General features: G+C 38.6%; 1 protein-coding gene across 2 annotated transcripts; it reads left to right on the top strand.

The window, feature by feature from the left end:
- The first annotated feature begins 1310 nt into the window (after positions 1 to 1310).
- Positions 1311 to 21658, top strand: trip10b (thyroid hormone receptor interactor 10b). Of its 2 annotated transcripts, XM_044347503.1 has the most exons (15): positions 1311 to 1474; positions 1722 to 1999; positions 7597 to 7712; positions 7860 to 7913; positions 8058 to 8205; positions 8351 to 8413; positions 9843 to 9947; positions 10251 to 10379; positions 10621 to 10767; positions 13066 to 13227; positions 18203 to 18312; positions 19136 to 19268; positions 19381 to 19448; positions 20344 to 20450; positions 20548 to 21658. In XM_044347503.1, exons 2-15 carry the CDS (start codon positions 1976 to 1978, stop codon positions 20691 to 20693), a joined length of 1512 nt encoding a protein of 503 aa, XP_044203438.1. In that variant the 5' UTR covers positions 1311 to 1474; positions 1722 to 1975; the 3' UTR covers positions 20694 to 21658. The 2 variants fall into 2 exon arrangements, with proteins under 2 accessions (XP_044203438.1, XP_044203437.1); XM_044347502.1 differs by lacking the exon at positions 1311 to 1474 and having other exon boundaries at positions 1681 to 1999.
- Positions 21659 to 22683: the final 1025 nt, after the last annotated feature.

The raw sequence follows: 22683 nt of genomic DNA, 5'->3' as shown, positions 1-22683 counted from the left end.
ATGTACTAAAAAAAAAAAAAAACTATTACTAATGCATTTAAAATTAAAATTCCAAGAGGGGTGAATATTTTTTACTGTATGTATGTAATAAATATAACACTGAGTAAGGCCATTTCGCATAATGGGTCATTTTACCTTTGATATTTTATGTAGCTTTAGCAACTAATACTCATGTACTTTTACTTAAGTAAGATTTTAAATGCAAGACTTTTACTTGTAAATGAGTATTTTTATATTGTGATATTGCGATTTTTACTTAAAGTCTCCTTCCAGTCAAAATATGTTTAACTTCTTGTTCTTTCACTTGGATGTTTGAGCGTCACTGTGCAGAATGATGTATGTGCAGAGTTTGACACTAGAAGGCTGTTTTCACATTTATCTGGACTGGGTGGAAAGTTTCTTTGTGCTCACTGCAAGTATAAGTTTAAGGCGTGAACCTACGAGCATGATTTGTGACATCACAACTAGTTTGGAGCCAATCGTGGTCCAGTTTGCAACTCACACAAATGTGATGTGGAAACGTGAAGCCTCCAGTGTGCAAACAGTGAGAACGGACCTTACAGTGAGGTAGGAGACATCTTGTGTCCATCAGTTAAACTTTTGAAATGAAAAATATTTGTATATTCATAGATTCTGGATTTTTAATGAGGTAGGAGGAGTAGATGTAATTTCAAGGATTCTAATAAAGTAACTGAACTATTTTATTTGTGGAAAAACCCATATCAGAAACAAGTTATTATTCAAAGCTAAGGTTTTTTGGGGTTTTTTTTGTTTTGTTTTGTTTTTTTGTTTTTTTTAAATATTTCTTAAAACATGTCTGGAGGGGATCTTTAGGTAAAAGCTCTCAGTACTTCACCACTGCTAAAGTTAAGTATCATCTTGTGGGAAATGTTAATGTTTGCTAAAAAAAAAAAAAAAAAAGTCCCAACTGTATCTTGTAGATGTAGAGATATTAATAACAATTTAACTATATTTATGATAGTTATATTGTATGATTATTTGTAAATTGTTTGTGCTGTTTTGCATGTACTTTCTTGTTGAGTTTTGTGTATATTTATTGTTGAGTTTTTTGTGCAATTTTTACATGTATTTTACTGTTGAGTTTTATGTATTTTAAAGGCCCATCAAGGGACATTGCAAACTATCTATAAATGCTGTCATATGTGGAATCAGTTTATGTTCATGTAGGCTAAAGGCCACTTATCCCCATGAGAATAAACATTAAACAAAGTTCAATAACAAGATGATTGAAAATGTCAACCTGCTGGTGGCGCTGGAGGACAATGAATACACTAAAGTCCCACTCACTAAAGTCAGTAGGATTTATCCATTGGGGATCATGATTGTCTGTACAACATTTCAAGGCTATCCATCCAACAGTTGTTGAGATATTTCAGTCTGGACCGAACCGGTGCACCAAACCGACCAAAGACTTGTCCTCCAGCCAGTGATTTATCTCAGTTTATTCTCTCAGGTGCGATGATATCTATAAAAATGTGTTCAATGTCCAATCCAGTTCACAGTGTGATCGTGTTTTACTGCCATACTATATATACTGTATTACGCACAAGTTTCCGCTTTCAAGAGCATTTGCAAGCTGCTTCTTTAAGATAAAACAAACACAAACGCTGCTGCTGTGTTTCCCCCCCCCCCCCCCCCCCCCCCCCCTCTCTCTCTCTCTCTCACTCACTCTCTCTCCCTGGGACCCAAACTTGTTTCAGGAAAAAGCGGCTGAACATATTTTTTCTCTCGCTGGCTAGAAGAAACAGGACAGCCGTCCGTGCCAAGGAGAAGGCGTAGACTTCCTCCAAACATTTCCTCCGCCATCTCCGCTTTCGAGACTCTAAAGTTTTGTGGAATCTTTGAGACGAGAGGAGTTTTTCTCTTCTTTTTCTCCACTACCTGGACGTTTCTTTCCCTCCTCCTCTTTTTTTTTGCCACAAAACGACAGAGAGGAATCTGAACTTCTGTAGACATGGACTGGGGAACTGATCTTTGGGTAAGTTGACAGCTGACACAGAGGAAGAAGAAGAAGTGGAGCCCTCTGGGATTATTTCACAAAATACCTTCAACATCCCTTAAGAGAAGTCTGTCCTGCTATTGTTTGCGTCGACACAGTATAGCCTACACATAGGGGGACTCTTGTTTTTCCACTGTAGGCCGGGGTTAAGTAATCCAGAGTAGGATACAAGACAACAGCAGGAGTCTATCTGTAAAAGCTTGCAGCCAGAGGATTTCGCAACTCCTGCTGCATACCTTATCATAAGCAGAGAGGGGGGGAAGAGTGGTTTATTGCTCTTTCTGGCTACAGAGAGGCTTTGCATTTATCTACACACTGTAGGCTAAAGGTGCAGCCTACTCCACCACCTCCACCTTTTTCTTTTTATTCCTTCATGCATGCTTGAACCTGAGCTTTGCTTTTCTGGCAACATTTCTCAGGAAGGTTTCTGCCTGGCTGTCCTGTGGTGAAAGCTCATGTGTCTCTGCATCTGGTCAGTGTCTCAGCTGTGAGTCACATTGACAGTCATCAGGTCAGACAGCGTCCTCGTCACTCAACACCACCCCACAGTGCCACCATTAAAGTATATGGACTGAAACTGGAGAGGCCAGTGATCTATTGCTGTCACTAACGATTACTTTCATTATTGATTCATCTGGAAATTATTTTCTCGGTTATTGGTTTGGTCTGCAAAATGACAGAAATGGCCATCACTGTTTACTTAATCCCAACATGATGTCTTTAACTGCTTGTTTTGTCCGACCAGCAGTCCAAAACCCAAACATATTCTACTTATTATAGCTGAAGACACAGAAAAAGAGGAAATCTTCACTTTTGAGAAGCTGAAACCAGAGAATGTCTTAAGAAATGATTAAAGGCTGCAACTAACGATTATTTTTGTCATCGATTAATCAGCAGATTCTTTTTTTGGTTAAATGTTTTTTCTATGAAATGTGAAAAAAAAAATGTAATGGCATTCACAAGAGGCCACAGTGATGTCTTTGATTTGCTTGTTTTGTCCAACCAACCATCAAAAAACCTAAAGATTTTGAATTTATTGTCACATATTACAAAGAAAAGTTGCAAATCCTCACATTTGAGAAGCTGAAACCAGGCGATATTTGCCGTTTTTGCTTGAAAAATGACTGAAACGATTATTCGATTATCAAAATAGTTGCTGATTAACTTTCTACTGATTGACTGATCGTTGTAGCTCTAAAATGACTTAAACAATTAATCAATGATTAAAATAGTCGATACATATTCTGTCATCAGCTCTACGTTGATCACAGTCAGACTGATAACTTTTAAAACACGTTACTGTAGGCTATGTGTTTTGGCTGAGACAAAATGTCCTGACTTGGATTATTTATTCGAGTCGGTTTAATAGCTGGCGATGAAGAGCAAACACAACTAATTTGCCCAAATCCTGCTGTGATTGTGGTCAGAGTCTGAGTACGTGCCTCTGAGATTATCCCACACTGCAACACAGACTGGGTGAGACTGTTATTTTAATGCTGAGTTTGTTTCTGAAGTCAAAAATCGTTCAGCTGCTGTGTGTTGTGGTGTGTTTTAGAGGATCTGATATCAGACGGTGGCTTCATCAGACTGAACTGTGAGAAAAAAAGAAACATGTCTGAGCTTGAGCTGAAACGATTAGTAGGTTAATTGCCAGCTAAGGCTGCAGCTAATAATTATTTTTATTATCGATGTAATCCCTTGATTATTTCTTGATTTTATTAATTTTTTGGTCTGTAAGATGTCAGAAATGAGTGAATAATGCTTGTTATACTTTCCTAAAGTCCAAGGTAACAAATTGAAATAGCTTGTTTTGTCAGATCAACAGTCCAAAACCCCCAAATTATTCAGTTTACAATGACATAAATAAAGAAAAAGCGGCAAATTCTCACATTTGAAAAGTCAGAGCTTGTGAATTTTTGGCATTTTTGCTTAAAAAAACTTGATGATGATGAAAACTAATGATTCCATTCATCAAATCATTTAAGTTTATCCGTAAGTCATTTTTCAAGTGAAAGCATCAAACATAATCTAGTCCCAGCTCTAATGTGCTGCTTTTCTTTGTTTTAAAGTACAGTAAACTGAATATCTTTGGGTTTTGGAGTGTTTGATAAAAAAGACAGCAATTTGAAGATGTCAACTCTGGATTTAGGATATTGTGATGGCCATTTTTCACAATTTCGTATAATTAAACCATTAATCAATGAATGGAGAAAATACGGTAATCTGCACATTAATGTATAATGACAATAACCATAGTCACAGCCCTAATCTGACCTTTTACATGAGCTGACCTGAAGCAGGGTCTGTAGAGTACAGTCACCTGAGACGTCACCTGATTAAACAGACGGCATGCACACTCATTAATCTACGTATCCATTCTGTAGCTTACAGTGTGATTGAGGTGTGCTAGCATGTGACCTCAGATCAGCCTGGATCAGGAAGTGCTGCTGCTGTTGCTGCTCCTGCTGCTGCTGCCAGTGTTTACGTCACAGGGAGGGGAGGGACTAGTCCGACTGGTTCCCGGGTTTGGAGAGGCCCCTGGGACCGTCAGTCACAGGGCGGAGGTTCACACTGAGCTAATGATTATCTCATTCCTGAACCCTCTCCGTGTCACTATCAGTATTTCCTCCTCTAACACAAACATGCAGATGTATTACAAATTAATGGGGTGTAGCCACAGAAGTGAGAAATGCATATAGGACTAAATCTTAAAGATTCTTCATGAGATTTTTAATCTCTCTCCATCAACAACAACCACAACAAAACAACTATTTGACTCCATTGTCCTCCTATGTTTTCTAATCCAGTTCCTTCCCTGCCTCCTCCCAGATTTTTCTGGTATCCAGGACATAGCTAACTGTGTTACTGCAGGATCTCCATTTAGCTTCCCCTCCTCTGAGGACTCAATATCTATGTCTCTGGCTCCAAAAGACCCTGCAGCCTCTACACACACACACACACACACACCCACACACATTCCCACACGAACAATTAAAAGGTTGAACCACCCTATTACTTTGTTACATGAACATTCGTCTTCGTTGAGCCCTTTACTGTATGCTGTGACACTCTTTAGATAAAAGCCAGAGGGGGACAGAGAAGACAAATGTTACCTGTCCAGCAGGTTTGCGAGTGTGTGTGTGTGTGTGTTTTGAATGCATAGTTGTGTGTAAAGAGAGAAAGAGAGAGAGAGAATGAGAGAGAGAGAGAGAGGAATGTTGAAAGGAGAGTTATGCTGGCGTTCACTTTTATCCTCCACTACACCTTTGTACATTTTGTATGCGTGACAGAGAAAGAGAAAGAATGAATTGCATAAAGGAGGATACTGTGATGTGTGTGTGTGTGTGTGTGTGTGTGTGTGTGTGTGTGTGTGTGTGTGTGTATAGAGGGTTATTCCCAGTTTCCATCCGTGGCAGATCTACAGCCTGATAGATTTTACAGGATTAAATGTTGTGCAAATGGAAGCAATTCAATTAGCACTGAAGTGATTATTAATCAACTAAATTATTCTGCTACTATTATAGAAATCAATATAGAGATGCAACGATTAGTTATTTAATTGATTAGTTGCCAACTATTAAATTAATCTCCAACTATTTTGACAATCGATCGTCGTTTGGAGTCATTCTTCAAGAAAAAAATGTAAAAATTCTCTGGTTCCAGCATCTTAAATGTGAATATTTTTTGGTTTCTTTAGTCTTCTATGATAGTAAACTGAATATTTTTGGGTTGTGGACGGTTGGTCAAGACAGAACAAGACATTTGAGGACGTCAGGTTGAGCTTTGGGGAACTGATTGACATTTTTCACCATTTTCTGACATTTTATAGACCAAACAACTAATCGATAAATTGAGTAAACAATCACGAGATTAAACGATAATGAATAAACCACTAAGCGTTAGTTGCAGCCCCAACTTGATTGATCGTTAAGTAATTCTTAAAGTAAATATTCGCAGGTTCTAGCTTCTCAAATGTGGATATTTTCTGGCTTTCTCATTAGTTTTCTGTAGTGAGCTGAATATCTTTGGGTATTTAACTGTTGGTTGGACAAAACAAGAAACCTCAGACGTCCCTTTGGGCTCGACAACCTTGTGATAGGAATTATTTTGCTATTTTCTGACATTCTTTAGACCAAACGATTAATCACTTAAGCGAGAAAATAATCTGAGGTTAATTGATAATGAAAATAATCGTTAATTGCAATAAAGGGCTATTATCAGTGTCTGCATGTCTGATGCTTCAGTGGTCAGAGCCTGAATTTAGTGGGCGGGGTAATAATCAATATAAATATCACAACAAAGTTAGATATTTTTGGACTACTTTAATGATAAATTATTCATTTAAGTCCCTTTTCAGAGCAAAAATGCCAAACATTCTCTAATCTCAGTTTCTCAGTTTGTGTGAATTTGCTCTTTTTCCTATGTCATAATAAACTGAGTATCTGTTTGTTTTGGACTTTTGGCCAAAGCAATATGATAGCATCACATCGGGCTTTAGAAAACTGTGATGGCCGTCCTTAAAAAGCTATTTTCTGACGTTTTATAGATCAAGCGATTCACCGAGTAATCAAGAAAATAATCAGGAGCCGCCCCCAAAGATTACAACAACAAATTAAGATGACGACCATGAAATGCAATGTTGCCTGTTCAAGTCCAAACAGGGACCTCTGTTGCATCTTTCTCTCCTTCTCTCTCTTGTCGTCTCTCAAATGAACTGATAAAACAGATAACTGTTAGTTGCAGACCAGCAGAATATCACAGTGCCATAGGTCTATGTTATAAAAGTAGGTAGTATCCACACTCTCTAAGCACTTTATTAGGATCACCTGTACAATCTAATGCAATCCAATACAGCAGCTCTGCCATAAATTCTACTTTTACAAAGCTGATTTTCAGTTTTTGTTGACGTAGTCTGAATGCCATCACACCAGCTCATGGAGAGAGAGAGAGAATGCCATCAACAAGGATCCTTCCTTTAATACCTCCTCTTGTCCCTACAAAACAACTCTTCTGTTTGCTTCTTTAGTGCATTTTCCCCTTTGGACTGTTGGTAGCAGTTAGCAGTTGACAGCTAGCTTAGATTTTAAGAAATATATCCAAAGATGATATTTCCTCCTCTGTCTGATCAATGCTGCCACCTTCCCGCCAGAGGCCTTTCTGAAGATTAATGGATGGTTATTCTGCAAAATGTCCCACTTTTTTAAGTCCAAGTTTGAGATGTATTCAGGAGCTCATCTTTGGTGCAGCTGCTCTTTCTCATAGAACTTTGTGTTTTAGACTGCTAGTCAAATAAAACAAGCTATTTGAGTTAGTTGCAGTCCTCCACTATTCACTGAATATTAATGGACCCACCCGTAACATCAGAAAACATATTTTCACACCACAGTCACTGTTTCATTTCAAAGAAACTCCAAAGAGTTGGAGAGCCACAAGAATAAAAACATGTTATAGGAATACCTTTTAAAGTGCACTGTGTCAGATGTGTGTTGGAGGTTTGCTGTTTCTTAACAGATGCTGCCAGTGTTTGAGGTCATATTATGTGTAACACATGTTGCTTTATATTGTTCCTCTCTTAGGACCAGTATGATGTCATCGACAAGCATACGCAATCAGGCCTCGACCTGGTGGAACGTTACATAAAGTTTGTGAAGGAACGGACAGAGATCGAACAAAGCTACGCCAAGCAACTCAGGTGTGCCCTGCGTGTTTGTGAGCTTGTTTTCTTTCTCAATGTTTATTTATATTTACATGATTTGGGATCAAAAAAGGAATTGTGGCTTTGTGCATTTATGTGTTTGTAATAGAGAGTCACACCACTTCTTTTAAACTGTCTTAACAGGAGTCTGACAAAGAAATATGCCAAACGAGGGAGCAAGGAAGAGCTAGATTGCAAGTGAGAGAACAATGAAATGTCTTGTGTCTATTGTTTCTCCTTCACCTCTCTTATTTTTCATTTACACACACACACACACACAATTAAGTATTGTTCGCTCCAGCTGTGATAATTTGCCAAATTTATCCCTCTTCCTTGCTTCAGATTCAGCAATCACGAATCATTCCAGGAGATCCTTAACGAGCTGAACGATTACGCCGGCCAACGGGAGCTCATCGCTGAAAACATGATAACCGGCATCTGTGTCGAACTCACAAAGTACCTTCAGGACCTCAAACAAGAACGCAAAACAGTGAGAAAGGGAGAAAAGAGGGAGGGAGACAGGAAGGGAGGGAGAAAGAAAAGGGAGGAAAGAAGTGAAGTGTGGCAGATTACAAATTGATGTTGTGTCATCATCTTAAACTGCTGTAATTTAATGCAACCTCTTCCTTCCCCAGCACCTGTCTGATGCCAAGAAGGCCCAGCAGAATTTAGAGAGCAGCTTAAAACACCTAGAAAGTGTGAGTGTTATTGTTGTTGCTTGCAGATGTCTACTTTGGATCACGTAATTGTTATTGAAAGGGTTATTTCACCCAAATTATTAAAATAAATTCTCACTCTCTTCTTGTGGTGTCTAGTCATGCAGATAGTTTTTAACCATTACTTTTTTTTATCAGTATAAAAAGGACAGAACAACTGATAAACAGTATTTAACAACATGAAACATGAAAAGACATATAATATAACATGAAAATTGTATTTTAGCCAAAGTTGAAAGAGGGATTTATATGCTTTTTACAGAGTAGTCAGACCAGAGGGAGGATACAGTAATAAATGAGTGAAAAGACTGAATGAATTAATAGATGAACAATGAAAAAAAAAGAAAAAAAATTGGCTTGAACATGAGTGTTGAGTTGTGAGGTCTGTTATTTTTTATAATTTTCCAGCATGTTTTTATGGTTTCCTTGAAATAACTACAGTATTTAATTTGGTATTTTTAGGGATAATAGAGACAAAGATCTGTGACATTTATTTTAGTTACTTCATCTTGTTGTGTTGACTTTAAAAGCAGTTGTTGACCCGAGGAATTTCCTTAAAAGAACTTCTCCATTTCAATATTGAATTGTATAGTATTGTTGGAAATTTCATCCTTCATATATGTTCGCCTGTAGTCAAATACCACATTTTTGCATGTTTGGTGGAACTGCTTTACATGGTTCTTTCCAAGAAGCCTTGTAGGGAATTATTAGAAATCTACATACCTGTGAAACAAAGTGTAACCATTCATGTTTCATTTCCTTGTTTCTGAAACTTCTGCCCCTTCCCCAGTTTAATAGATGGTGAATGGAATTTTTGTTCATTAGCAACAGCTTTCCCAGAAACAATAACCCTGTTTACGCTTGATAATCCCCAGACGTCAATGTGAGCAGTTTTCATTGGAACTACAGTAACCAGTCAAAGGTTCAGTTGAAAGGTGTGTCCAAATTTTTGACTGGTTACTGTATTTCATTGATAGAAAGTAGTTCTAGTGCAGAACGATCACAGCAAAGTATGTGGATTATCCAGAGTAATGTCGACACTATTTCTTGGAAAAACAAGTTGCTACTGAATATTTTTAAACATATTTTTAACCACAAACTAAATTCCATTCACTTGCATTTTTTTCGTGGTGGCAGCAGAAATCTCTGAGACGGATCTCTCAAAGCCGGGTCAAAAAAACCCCCGAACAATCTGCATGATTAGATACCACTAGAGTTAAGTGAGAAACTATATATGTACTGTGTTATTTGTAATTTGAGTGAATTGACCCTTAAACAGCATAACGTTGTGTTTGATCTGCTTGCATTTTTAGATGCAATTCTCTGACCTTAGCATTATTATTACTGCTAATGCTCAAGTCATTAAAGTGTATAACTGTGTGGGTTTGTATGTGTGTGTTCATGCCTGCAGACTAAAAAACGCTTTGCCAAGGAGTGGGCAGAGGCTGAAAAAGCCACACAACAAGCAGAGAAAACAGAGAGTGACCTCAATGCCACCAGGCTCGACGTCGAGAAAGTAAACACGCACACATACACACATTAGCATTAACAACTGAGCACTATTTTTTTTTCTCCCCACTGGTTTTTAAGATATTTTCAATGAAAGAAAATCCTTGAACTTTTTTTACTCCCCCTCTTTTCTTGTCTCTCTCTGCTTCTTTGGCCGCTTCCACCTCCTTGTATCTACCTTCCCTCCATCTATTCCTGCATTTCTCCTACTTTGCATTTTGTTTTGCATCTCTTGCTTTCTCCCTACCTGTATCCACTCATCATCTGCTCACTTTCTCCTCCGTTGTTCCATCTATTCTTCCCTCTGAAGGCCAAGCAGCATGCCCATGCCCGTACACACACAGCAGAGGAATGCAGGAACGACTATGCAGCACAGCTCCAGAAATACAACAAGGAACAGAACTTCTTCTACTACTCAGAGATACCGCAGATCTTCAACGTGAGACGATGAGATACATAAACACGCACATACACAATGCAGTTCAACTGGGCAGAGCTCACACACCTACTGGTTTGGTGTAATACAAACCCAATACACCCATGGATTATCTTTCAAAATGTTATCATTCTCCAGTGTGTTTATATGTATTGAAATGTTCACTGTATAAACACAGACAGTGTGAATAAAGTGTGAAATTCAAGGAGGCTTTAACTTGTGTGTATCTTTGTGTGCCCAACAGAAAATGCAGGACATGGATGAGCGGAGGATCCGGCGGCTGGCAGAGGGCTACTGCCAGTTTTCAGACATCGAGAAGAAGGTGCTGCCCATCATCTCCAAATGTCTAGAGGGAATCTCTGTAGCAGGGGGGAAAATTGATGAGAAACAGGTAAGTACAAGATGCTTTTTGGACTATATGAATGAAGGAATTACTGTTTTGTTACCGTGTCATACCATTAAAACGGCCCAGCCCACATGGGATTAATCATAATCATAACAACTTCTGGCGCTTGACATTCATGTTCCAAAGAAAAACAAATCATTGCTGCAAGCTGCGAGAAACTGTATTAGTTAGATTGAAGGATGGAAAAAGAGAGAATTTGTTTACACAGAAAAACTAAATAAAATCTACCTTCAAAATACTTTTTCATATTTTATATATGACTTAACGGAGGCACTAAAATCTAAAGTAATTGTCTTACAACAAATATGAAAGACCTTAATCTGTGACACCATTGGTCTGAAGGATACAAGTTGTGACTGAATGGCCTGAAAGGTTCCTGGATAATTTGTTTTCTTATTTTAGTTTTCATTAAGTAGCACTCTTGATGATAACAGGTATACCTGTACCCTGAGCGACCAGAAAAATACAGTAGAAACCCCTGTAATAAGTTTCTATTTTAATGTACACAAGTTTACAGTGATTTTTATGGCTGGGGTTGTTTTTCTTTGTTGTTTTTTCGTTCCTCTGTAAATTAATGTTAAAATACAGTCAGTCCCGGCATTAAGGGCGGGCCCCGGGGGTCCAGGCCCACCCATCCAGGAATTCGGCCCTCTCGGGAGAAATCAGCATCAATACCGCTCAGCTTCCCGGGGCTCAAGCCCAACAACGTAAAAGGGCCCACGAGGCTCAGGGAAAAAAATAAAATAAAATAAAATTCACAGGAAGCCCAAAAAACTCCAAACCTTGCCCATTTGTGGTGTCTGGAAGTTGTCAACAACAGTTGTTGCATTCACACTTTTAGTTTCACTCTTATTTAATCCTTCTGTCATCTGTTTATGTTTCTGAGAAGTTTAACCCTCTGAACTTCAGTTTGTGGCAGTTCTGAACTCAATCTTTTTAAATAACTTGCTTGAGATGAAACGCTGAATCTCGTTGGATCATTCACACTAATGGTCACAAGTTAAACGGACAGTAGGCTGGTCAAACCCAGTGAATACTGGCTGTGTGACCACACAGTTTACACATTATTTAGGCACAAACTCTTCTTTTAGTGTGTGCACAATGACAAAGCAGGCTTGTCATTGGTTGATGATGAGTATAAAATCACAAGATAGACTACAGCTGCACCGCCAACTTATAGGCTATGTTTTGTTTGCCACATTATAAATGGTTGGCGTAGATAATAAACACATTGTTTGATTAAAGTGAAATTGATAAGGCTTTTAGGAGCCAGCAGCTGTCACTACAAGCAACCACAACGCATTCAGCTGAAAGTTGCCAATTAACAGGGTCACTAAAACAGGTGTTTCTACTTAACCAGTGACCGTGTTATCTGGTGACTTTCAGCTTAATGTGTTGTGGTTGTCGTGGTGACAGCAGTTGTTGAAAACATGAACAGAACATGTAGGTGTCCTCCTAAAAGTCTTAAATGTGGGTGCGGCCCTGCCTATAAAAACCAAATGCCCGGCCAGTTGCTTTCCTCTGACTCCAGGACTGAATACAGTGAAGTTCATTATTTAAAACTAAAATAAAATAAATAACAGTATATATAAAGTACATATCTTGGTCACAACTCTTCAATAGTCATGTATTTATGTTGAAAAACTAATATGGGCCAGTATGTTGTTATCAAGTTCAAGTTCTTCATTGTTACTTTCATAATGTAAATATAATAGTTTATGAAATATACAGGATGATTACAGGATACAGAATGCAGAATGTGGTCCAAAAATAGTGCAAAATTAGTCCCAAAGAAACAAAGTGGCTGGTTCAACCATAGACTGTAAAAAATAATGGACAAAGACATCATGACATCACCCATTGGTTTATGGACTTCTGTTTTGAAGCCTGGAGTTTGCATTTTGCATATTTGCAATCTGAGTGTTCAGAATCAGAGCTGTTACATAGTCTGGCCGGTGCAAAGAGATGGTGGGAGGGGTATAAGGATTCAGCTACTACATCGGAGGCCTTTCCTTTCAGCCACACCAGGCTTTGTAGATGTCAGCTATGGCAGGGAGAGAGACACCTATGATCCTTTCCAGAGTTTTCACTCAACCTGTTGTCTGAGACATTGCAGATCCCATCAGATATACGGTTATTTGTCCAATGTCAAAAATCTGGTGTCAGTCGGTCATTGTTTGATATGTCACTCACACACACACACACACACACACACACACACACACAGGCAACACTTCCTTAAAATCAGTTTCTTTGTGAATCATTGTCTGTGTCTGCTTGCAGGACTCAATACTGTTCATAGAGCAGCACAAGTCTGGTTTCGAGCGACCCGCAGATGTGGAGTTTGAAGACTACACCCAGGGAATCAAAGCAGCAACCTCTGACTCCAGCCTCAACCCACCGAAAGTGCGCGCCAAACTGTGGCCTTTCAGCAAGAAGCACAAGGTGAACTTGCACCCTAATGCCCACATTACATTTGCCTGGTTCTGAGTTTATATGAGAAGTGCAAAAGTGTAGCGTCGTTAGGATATTCACTTCCTCTCCTCTCTCGTCTCCTCCTGCTTCTGCTTTTGACAACCTGAAAATCCCCTCTGACCTGTTTGTGCCCAGTTGTTAAAAAATAGTCTAGCAAACATAATCCAACATGTTGTTATCAGATTAAAATTACCCTGTTAATTCTAATCCATCTAACCTGGTTCTTCAAACATACTAACAGATTGAGTTGTTAGTGTTGGATGTCATCTTGAATAACTGAGCTGAGTGCTGATCATAGAGTGCTGCAGAGTAGTTAATTTAAAGCTTTGAGCATATTTTAATTATGAAATGAAACTCTGCAGAAAACTTCTCTTGAAGCAGACCAAATTCACTCCAAAATCCACAATTAAATTGCAGCTAAGAGAATTCAGTAATCAGTCTGATTAAAATAATATAACTTTAATTTATAAACTCAATCCAATTTAAATTTGATTGCATGATATGCAAGAACAGTTGATAAATTTTAAAGTTAAAATGACGTTTAAGAAAAAAGTGCCCATTCACTTAATAGATGCATCCAAGAATGTAGAATTTAAATGTAAAATTTAGATTCATTACTTATTTCACATTATTACTATGATGTTTTGACATTACATCTTCATCATGTCGTAGTTGATTGTGATATCTTGGAGTTTTGTGTTGTATACATTATAAATCATTTAAAAAATGTGACATCACTTATCGGACCTCCCTCTGTAGCCACAAAAAGTTTTTTGTACAACTTGTTTTGTATATAGTACTTCCCCAACACCTGTAAACACACTTTTGATGTGTAAAATTGGTGGAGTTCCCTTTTAACTAACAGCTTACCTATACCTATACTTTTGTAGGTTTGAGCTTATGGCTGTGTAGCCATGACAACAGCTCCAAAAGTTAGCTTTGACTTGTATCAAACCATAAATAGTCAGATTAAGCTATCCAGGCCCAGCTCTCTTCTTATCTTGCTCCTGTAAAAATGTAAAATGACACTCATAACGATGCATTAAAACAAACACATGCGCACATGAACTCAACTCAACATTCCTCTCATGTCTTACCCCACCACCCTGTTGCCCTCAGGGGCCAACTCTAATTCCAGTCTGCTGCACAGACTTGCCCAGAAACTCCCCTTGCTCTGTCTTTTTCTCTCTTTGTCCACTTTACTACAAAAATATCTGCATCTTTTTGACACTCGCCTTTTCTTCTTTCCTCTTGTCACCAGTGCCATTTTCTCCCTCCTCTGCTCCTCTTTGTCTGCTCCCTGTTCCTCCACCTTTTTGCTTTTTCTCCCCTCTTCAGTTTGCCCCTCCTTCCTTCTCTCCCCCGTCCCCTTTCCCGCCCGGCAACCGCACTCTCCCTTTCCCCCTTTCTCACCCCCTCTCCAAGCAGCAGTGCTCCCCCCTCTCTCTCTGTCTGAGGGAGTTTAATCGCTCTGTCAGCAGGATTTCCACCTTAAAGGCATTTCACAAACCTCGCTCGGTGAGTGACGCTCCCATCTTGGCTGACATCAGCTCAGGTCCGAGCTCCGCCCTCCTCCTCCTCGCTGTCATGTTCACATCCTCGTCCTGTAAACATCTCCTCCTTCATGTGTTTGTCTCATTGATGCTATGCATGTAAATTAGCTGTTATACTTAGACATTCTTAATTTGTCCCTGTGTTTTTGTTATTGCAAAAGTGTGTTTCCTGTGTTGTATGTTTGTTATGTACCTGTCTCATGCTGAGTCTCCTCTTCCCCCTGTCTAGATATCACATGCTGAAAAGCACATGGTAACATTTATTGTGGTTATATAGAGAGTAAACTAAAAAGGTGCTTAGGTAACAGTATTCTGGTGCTTGATTCTTTACAAGGGGAAGAGTAACTTCACACTGGATCATGCTGCATTGACCTCTGTGCGTTGAAAGTAGAGTTGCAACATCGATTAATTGAGAAAATAATCAGAAGATTACCCAATAATGAAAATAATTATTAGTTACAGCCCTATTTGAAAGGTATAAAGGCCTGTTCACACCAGAAAGTGGCGCAAATGTATCCGCACATCTTTGTGAAAGCATTAGAGGAACTACTGTGGCTAAAGAGCTAACAACTAACAGGCTAGCAAGCTGGGAACATGCTAGTGCTATGAAACAAAGTAGTCATGTGCACATCCACAAAACCTCAGTGGGGGTAGGTGCCTGATTCAAAAAACAATTAAACTAGATGCAAGAAATATCCGCACACTAAATCAGAGCTCCATCTAATTGTGACATTTCGACCAACTACAAGTCTTCCACAGGCAAATACCCACAGAAAGGAAAGAAGGCATAAAAATATAGGGAAATGACTAGTGACATCAAAGTCATCTAATCACATTCAAGACACCATCATCATAAGAAGAATAAAAACATTAATATGAAATGTCATACAAATATGATAGGTCTTGATGCAAATTTGTGCAAATTTTCAGTCAGTAAGTCACAAAAAACAAACTCATTTCATATTTTCATAGGAGTAATAGGACGGGTGCGGTAGATTAATGAGACACTAGGGGACAAAGAGAGTCATTAAAAACATTTAGTTTGTCAAATATGGAATTAATCTGCTAGTTGGTGAGCTACTGTAACTAGAAAGCTAACAACTAACATAGTAGAAAGCTGGGAACATGGTAGTCAGTCACAATTGGTCTCTGAGCTTTTTTCTATTTTCTCTGCACTGAGCTTCCCTCTGGCATTTTGTTCTCAGTATTGTACATTTCATTCAATTGAAACTTATTGAGGGAGGGCTCAAAAGAAACAACAAACTCTCCGAGCTAGTTAGCTTACTGTTAACTGTTAAAACTTTCCATTAGCTCACTAGCTGGGTCGCTAACAGGACAAACTTTACACAGTTTACTCAGAAGATACATTTGAACCATCGACTTCAGTGTCAATGTCTAGAAACCTCTTTTTGTGGATCAGTTTTTAACTACTCGGTCAGAGGAGAGTAAAATAACAAGCTATGATAACTTCCTCCATTTTGGACTCTCTAGCTCTCTGTTCCCCAAAGTTGAACTCTTTGCAAAACAATTGTAAGGATTTAATTTGCCCACGCAAGGGAATCCACTGATTGTGGCGATTTTAGATTAAATTAACCGATTTTGTTATATTCTGGTGTGACTGGGCCTTATGCCTGTTAAACCTTTGACCACACCCGTAATCACAGGTGGGTGTGGCCAGGTGTGGTCTGTTGTATCTGTGACCACAGTTGGCAGTGCAAGCAAGATTGTTTTCCTGGGTGCAGTTACTCTTTCATTTTCAAAATCAAAGGTTTTTTCTCAAAGGGCACTCCATTTTCTCCTCAGGAATCATTTTTAGCTTTCTACCCAAACTAACTAAAAACCAGAGATCCAAGCCTTTATTCTGTGATGTCATACTGATATAAATAACTTCAGGACCTTATATAATTTAAAAAACACTTATTTTCTTACTTAACTCCAGTGGTATCTAGCCATGCAGATAATTTAGATTTTGCGATATCTGCCCCTGTTTCCACCCCTCTATAATATAGCAGCTTTATTATCTGTTGCAAGCCGATTGAAATGTGTCTTTTACGTCATGTGGCCCACACAGGTAAACAAAGAATAAAACACACATGTAGCAAAAATCAACATACATCAACAGCAGTGTCCTGGATAATCCACACAAACACACTGAACAGTTTCTCAGCCTTTCTCTTGGTCCCTATTCCCAACGTAGCACTACTATTCTGGTGATACAGTCTTACACTACACTCACCGAGCACTTTATTAGGAACACATATGCAATCTATTGCAATCCACTCCAACAGCTCTGCCATAAATTCTACTTTTACAAAGCTTATACATTTTCAGTTTTTGACATTGTCAGAAAGGTGATAATCATACTTTATGTTTATTATTGAGGTCGTAGAGGTTGGTGGTGGTGTATTGGAGTGTATTATATTGAAAAGTATTCCTAATATTTCGCCCACCTCATGTGTGTTAATGAGGTTATTAGGGGTGTTCATAATAAAGTCAGTGTATAATCTCATATTGTTAATTAACATGGAGTTGCTCTATGGAGACGAAGCATTAGGCCGCTCCTTCAACCTCGAGATTTTGAGCAAGTCATCCATGCTTTTATTACATCACACCTCGTTCACCAGCCTCAGTCAGGCTGCTTTGCTCAAGCTGATCCAGAACTCAGCAGCAAAGCTTTTAACTAGAAAATAATGCAGATATTTTAGAGGACTTAGGAACTCTCTCAAAATCTTTGAGAAGCTAAATTTTTTAAAAAGCATATTAAATCACTTTTGCATTCATTATAATTTCCCAATAGTCATAATCATTATCATAATAATAATTAATATTTCCTTGTTTGTATGTGTATACATTTTTTGTCTCTCTGTACTATTGTTTTGAAAAGTGCTATATAAAATTAAAACTAAAAATATTTAATTGCTTAAATATTGGTATGACATCACAGGGGAAAGAGTCGTCCTTGTTATTTCTGTCTATGAGTTGTTCATTTGGTATGCAACAATCCAAAACATTGCGCACTTTAAAACCAATGGTATTCTCCTTATGATAATCAGGGAGTGTCAGGGGATGTTACAAAGTTCACTCTGTTTGTCTTTAACCATGTTTACTTCTTTGGTATTCTATTCACTGCTTTCATACCTAGAACAGGGTGGTTTCTTTGACACAGAGTAATTACGTGGCCCTCTGCTGTTATGTTTCCTCACTAACAAGCTCCATTTGCAGTATTAACCTGTCAGTCTGGGTATTGAGGTATTTGCACTGGGAGAGAGAGATACTGTAGAGGCAGGGAGGAGTGACATCTGGTGCTCAGAAATGATAAGATTGTTGTATACATGATGATACATGACACATTTTATTGTATTGTGTGTGTGTGTGTATGTATGTGTGTGTAGCCGCCTGCTGCAGAGGACTTCTCTCACCTTCCTCCAGAGCAGAGGAAGAAGAGGCTGCAGGGAAAGATTGATGAAATCTCCAAAGATCTGCACAAGGCGCAGGACCAGAGGTGACAACAACGGCAACAGCAATGCAGCTGTTCCTGAAAAACTACATGTGACACACTGTTGTCTGAGACTTCATCAATGTCCCTCTTTTGACCTGATAAGCCCTAATTTGTCCAAAATACATTCATTCTTGACATGTTTTTGGTCTGTTGGGAACCATTTTTAATACTTTAATTGGTAGGCACCTAATTAGTTGAGGCTGAATTAATCTAAAATCTTGTGAACTGTATACAGCAGGGAAAAGAAAAGTATTTCTCTGTATCATTTAGCTATTATAGCTATTATGTACTAAAAGTTTAAAAGTCAAATCTGAACTAATTTTTTAAAATGATGTGTTAGACAAGTCTCAGGTGCATGTACACTTTTAAATGATTGAATGATTTCAATCAATCACTTGTGTCACAGTTGTCCTTGGGCTTTCTCAGACTTTGAGGTCACAAGATTTGCTTGAGTTAACATGCCTATGCTACATTGCCAAAGATATCTGCATACTTTTTTGTGCTTCTGGTTTGGGGTTGTTTTTCCTGGTAAACAGGAAAGGCCCTTTCCTGTTTACCCTGTTGCCCTGTTGCACAAAGTCAGATTTTAAAGTTTTATGTGAAATAACTTCTCTGACATGCACAGAGCCTTGAACTCAACCCCATCCAGCACATATACAGTACACTATAGTTCATTGTATATCCCTTCTGCATGTCTTCCCAACTTGTAAAAGCTTCTACTCGCCCATCCTGTCCTAATCAGCAGAGCTGCACAGGAGAGAAACATCCTTAATGAGCGCTTACATTTCCAAAACAATAACACTGTTCTCCTCCTGTCTGACCTCAGTGACGCTCTGGAGAAGATGAAGGGTGTGTATGAGCAGAATCCACAGATGGGAGACCCCTCCAGCCTGGAGCCTCAGATCACAGAGACTGCCCAAACCATTGGGCGCCTGAGGGGGGAGCTCACCAAATATGAGGTTAAAACACACACACACGCACACACACACACACGCACACAATGTGTGTATGACAGATCAGTATAAGTATTTGTTCATTTTTCTAAAACTTTTTATTGCTTGTTCACCACAGACGTGGCTGTCAGAAGCAGTGGGAGGAGAAGAATCTTCCAACACCATCAACAATAATACTCCGCATGGGTAAGGCTTGTATTTAAAGGAATAGTTTGACATTTTGGGAATTTTACTTACTCTCTTTTTAGATTTTTAGAGAATTAGATGAGGAGATTGATGCTGCTCTCATGTATGGCAAATATGAAGCCATGAGCAGGTTAGCTTAGCTTAGCATAAAGACTGGAAACAGGGGGAAACAGCTCTCCTGGCTCTATCCAAAGGTAACAAAATGTGACTTCCTGCACCTCTAAAGCTCACTAATTAACCTCATTAACTCCACTAGGACATCAGCATCCACTAGTCAGCCCTCTGTTCCTTTCTTTTGTGGTGTTTGCTGTAATCAGAAAGATTTCGTGTTTACAAAAATGTGGATCTTTTCATAAATAAAACACCGTAGAATTGTCATACTGTGAGCTATTTTCTTCAAATGTGAGGCAGGTATTCACATTCACTGGCATTGTGTTTACAGCCCCATACCACCCTTTTCATCAACACTTTTCAGTTTTTACCGACTTCAAAAACCTTCTGCTCTGTTTCTGTATCACATCTAGCGTTTCTGATACTTTCACACGAAACCTGACATGAAAGGTGTCGGGCAAGACTAATTTCAGGCATTTTTTTGTTCCAAAACAGGTAGTGAAGTGGAATAATGAAACATGTTCTATCTCATTTCTTTAATCCATACAAAAAATGACAAGTTTGGTTTAAAGGTGCTGGTGGGTGGATTTTATGCTAAGCTAAGCTAACAGGCTGCAGGGGGTATCTTTATATTTATCGTACAGACAGTCTTAGCAAGAAAGCAAATAAGTGCACAATATTTACCATAGTGTCAAACTATTCCTTTAAATGTGAATGTGTGGAGCAAAAAGAGATGAAACTGTGTTTTAATTTTGATTTTTTTCTTGTACATTTGTGTCTGCAGCGTTGTAACAGCTGACCAGCCTCAGAACATCTACTCAGAGTTTGATGATGAGTTTGATGACACAGAGACTCCTCTTGGCCAATGCACAGCTCTGTACACCTTTGAAGGTACATTTTAATATCCGCTCAACTTGTTCATAAATAGATCTCCTTTCTAGCCTTCTAATGTGTCTCTTTACCTTTGTGTGTGTGTTTGTGTATTCAGGCAACAGCGAGGGCACCATTTCCATTACAGAGGGAGAGCAGCTGAGTATAATGGAGGATGATAAAGGAGATGGATGGATGAGAGTCCTTAGAGCCAGTGGAGAGGAGGGTTATATACCTTCGTCCTATGTCAAACTCACCCCGTAACACTCACACACACACACACACACACATACACACACACACACACACACACACACAGAGCTTGTGATGGAAAGCAAGTTAAGAGCCAAAGGTGAATACAAAGTCATCCCAGATAATTGGAGCTTTTCTATATTTTTTATCTCAGCTAGTGACGTGTACGGCGAGATGAAAGCGAGTGATTATAAAGCTTGTTATCAAGGCTCATTGCAATATCATACACTCCCTGTCTCTGCTCGCTGTGGCAGGAGAGGCCGTCTGTAAACACAGACTGTCACTTCTGCCTGATCTTAATCGATTCCACTTCTTTAAAAAAAACAAACTTTTGAATGTATGCCTGAACTTTTTGTCACAATGTTAAGTGACGACTCATGTAACATATTCAGCATCATAGTAGCTTAACGCTACATTCTTTTGCATAAATGTATCCATTCACTTGACTTTTTCCCACTGCCATTTCTAACAACCTGCTGAACTTTTTCTTTTTGTTAACACCAACCCTCTGTTCAAGCCCCTTTTCCTGATAAGATAATGTGAGTTTTTTTTTTTTTTTTTATCATAGTGATGTGATATTTTATGATTTATAACTGGATGAAAACCACTACTCAAGGGAGTGCACAAGTTATAATATCCCTCAATGGACAGTCGTGTGAAAAGATAGGTTCACATTTTAGTCTTAGCCTTAAAACAGTTAGGTACCTAAATGAACATTGATTTGTTTTTCTTGCTGTAATTATTCCTCCATAATGCATTTCTCTCTGCAAAGATGTATTTAAAAGATTATTTGAAGCTAATACGGCTTCAGGCTTCAGCCTTCAGCCATCCAAATTAGTCAAATGAAGTCAAAATCGTTTAGTGCCCAATTCCCTCTTTTTTGATACTATCCGTCCACTGCGGCTGAACAGGAAAAACACTGTCCGGACTGTAAATGTGGAAAATATCCAGTTTATTTGACTAATTTGGACAGCTGAAGCCTCATATTATCTTCAGATAAACTTTTTAAATACTTTTTTGCTATATTGTAAGTGCATTTGGAGGGGATCCTCTAATGTTCAGTATGGACAGGAGGAATGATTACAGCAAGCAAAACCTGTTTCAATCTTCATTTGGGCGTCTGATTATTGTTTTAAGAAAGATTTGAATAATTGTGAACAAATCCTTTAACTCCATGTCATATGACAACTTCTCTACTAAAGCAAAGAAGCTTGTTTTGCAACATTTTTGTGAATTTTAGGCATGGTGGGTAAAAACCAAAGGAAAAGCACAATGGCAATGCTGATCAAAGTTCATAATAAGGTAAATACAAACAGACTTAACCATTTTATAATTCCTAGCTCAAATACTTGGTGAACTACCAGTGTTTGAGGTTGCAGCCTCTGCGCCTTCAGACATCATTGTAGCACAGGCATAATGAAATCTCAAACTCAAAAGTGGATAACAGGCAATTCTTAAGTCCTTGTCTTCAATTTTGAATTCCAACTTTCCCAAAAAAGCAGTCACAGTTCTGGTCATCAACTGTTTCTTCTTTCTTTTTATGTTTTTTTTAAATTCAGGTTTTTACATTGTTTAGCCACCTGTGTTCATATTCTGATGCGAAACCTCTGAATCTCAAATCCTCTGAAACAGTTGCCAGAAGACTTTATCAGTAGTCTGCTTTGAAATCCAAATGAGCTGTTCAGCAAAATGTCAAGAAATGCTGACGCCTGGATGTATTTCAGAGGGAAGAATGGGAAGTTTTGATATTCAGCTCCTTGCTGCAGTGTGTCAAGAGTTAAGAACAGTGGAAAAAAAAATGTTTTGTGCACTTTTCTGATAGGATCTGATAGGACTGTTTAAAAATTTCACTCTCGATAGAGCCATATACAGTTTACCCAACTCTTTCTCTGCCCTGCACTACTAGACATTTTCTCAACATTTAAAGGGTATTATTGTATGATCCATTTTTAAAAAGAAAATGTATGTATCGTTTGAGTCATAAAGTGAAAAAGAAAAAACA

Source organism: Thunnus albacares, chromosome 3, assembly GCF_914725855.1.
Source record: "Thunnus albacares chromosome 3, fThuAlb1.1, whole genome shotgun sequence".
In the NCBI taxonomy this organism is placed as follows: Eukaryota; Metazoa; Chordata; class Actinopteri; order Scombriformes; family Scombridae; genus Thunnus; species Thunnus albacares.
Note: the sequence above shows the minus strand (reverse complement) of the source record. Positions and strands in the feature narration are given on the sequence as shown.

What these genes read in the sequence shown, in the direction of transcription:
- trip10b (XM_044347503.1), top strand. Translation starts at nt 1,976, where the DNA reads ATGGACTGGGGAACTGATCTTTGG. An exon ending in CCAGGCTCGACGTCGAGAAA is followed by an intron (nt 9,948 to 10,250) that starts GTAAACACGCAC and finishes TTCCCTCTGAAG; the next exon opens with GCCAAGCAGCATGCCCATGC. An exon ending in CACAAGGCGCAGGACCAGAG is followed by an intron (nt 18,313 to 19,135) that starts GTGACAACAACG and finishes GTCTGACCTCAG; the next exon opens with TGACGCTCTGGAGAAGATGA.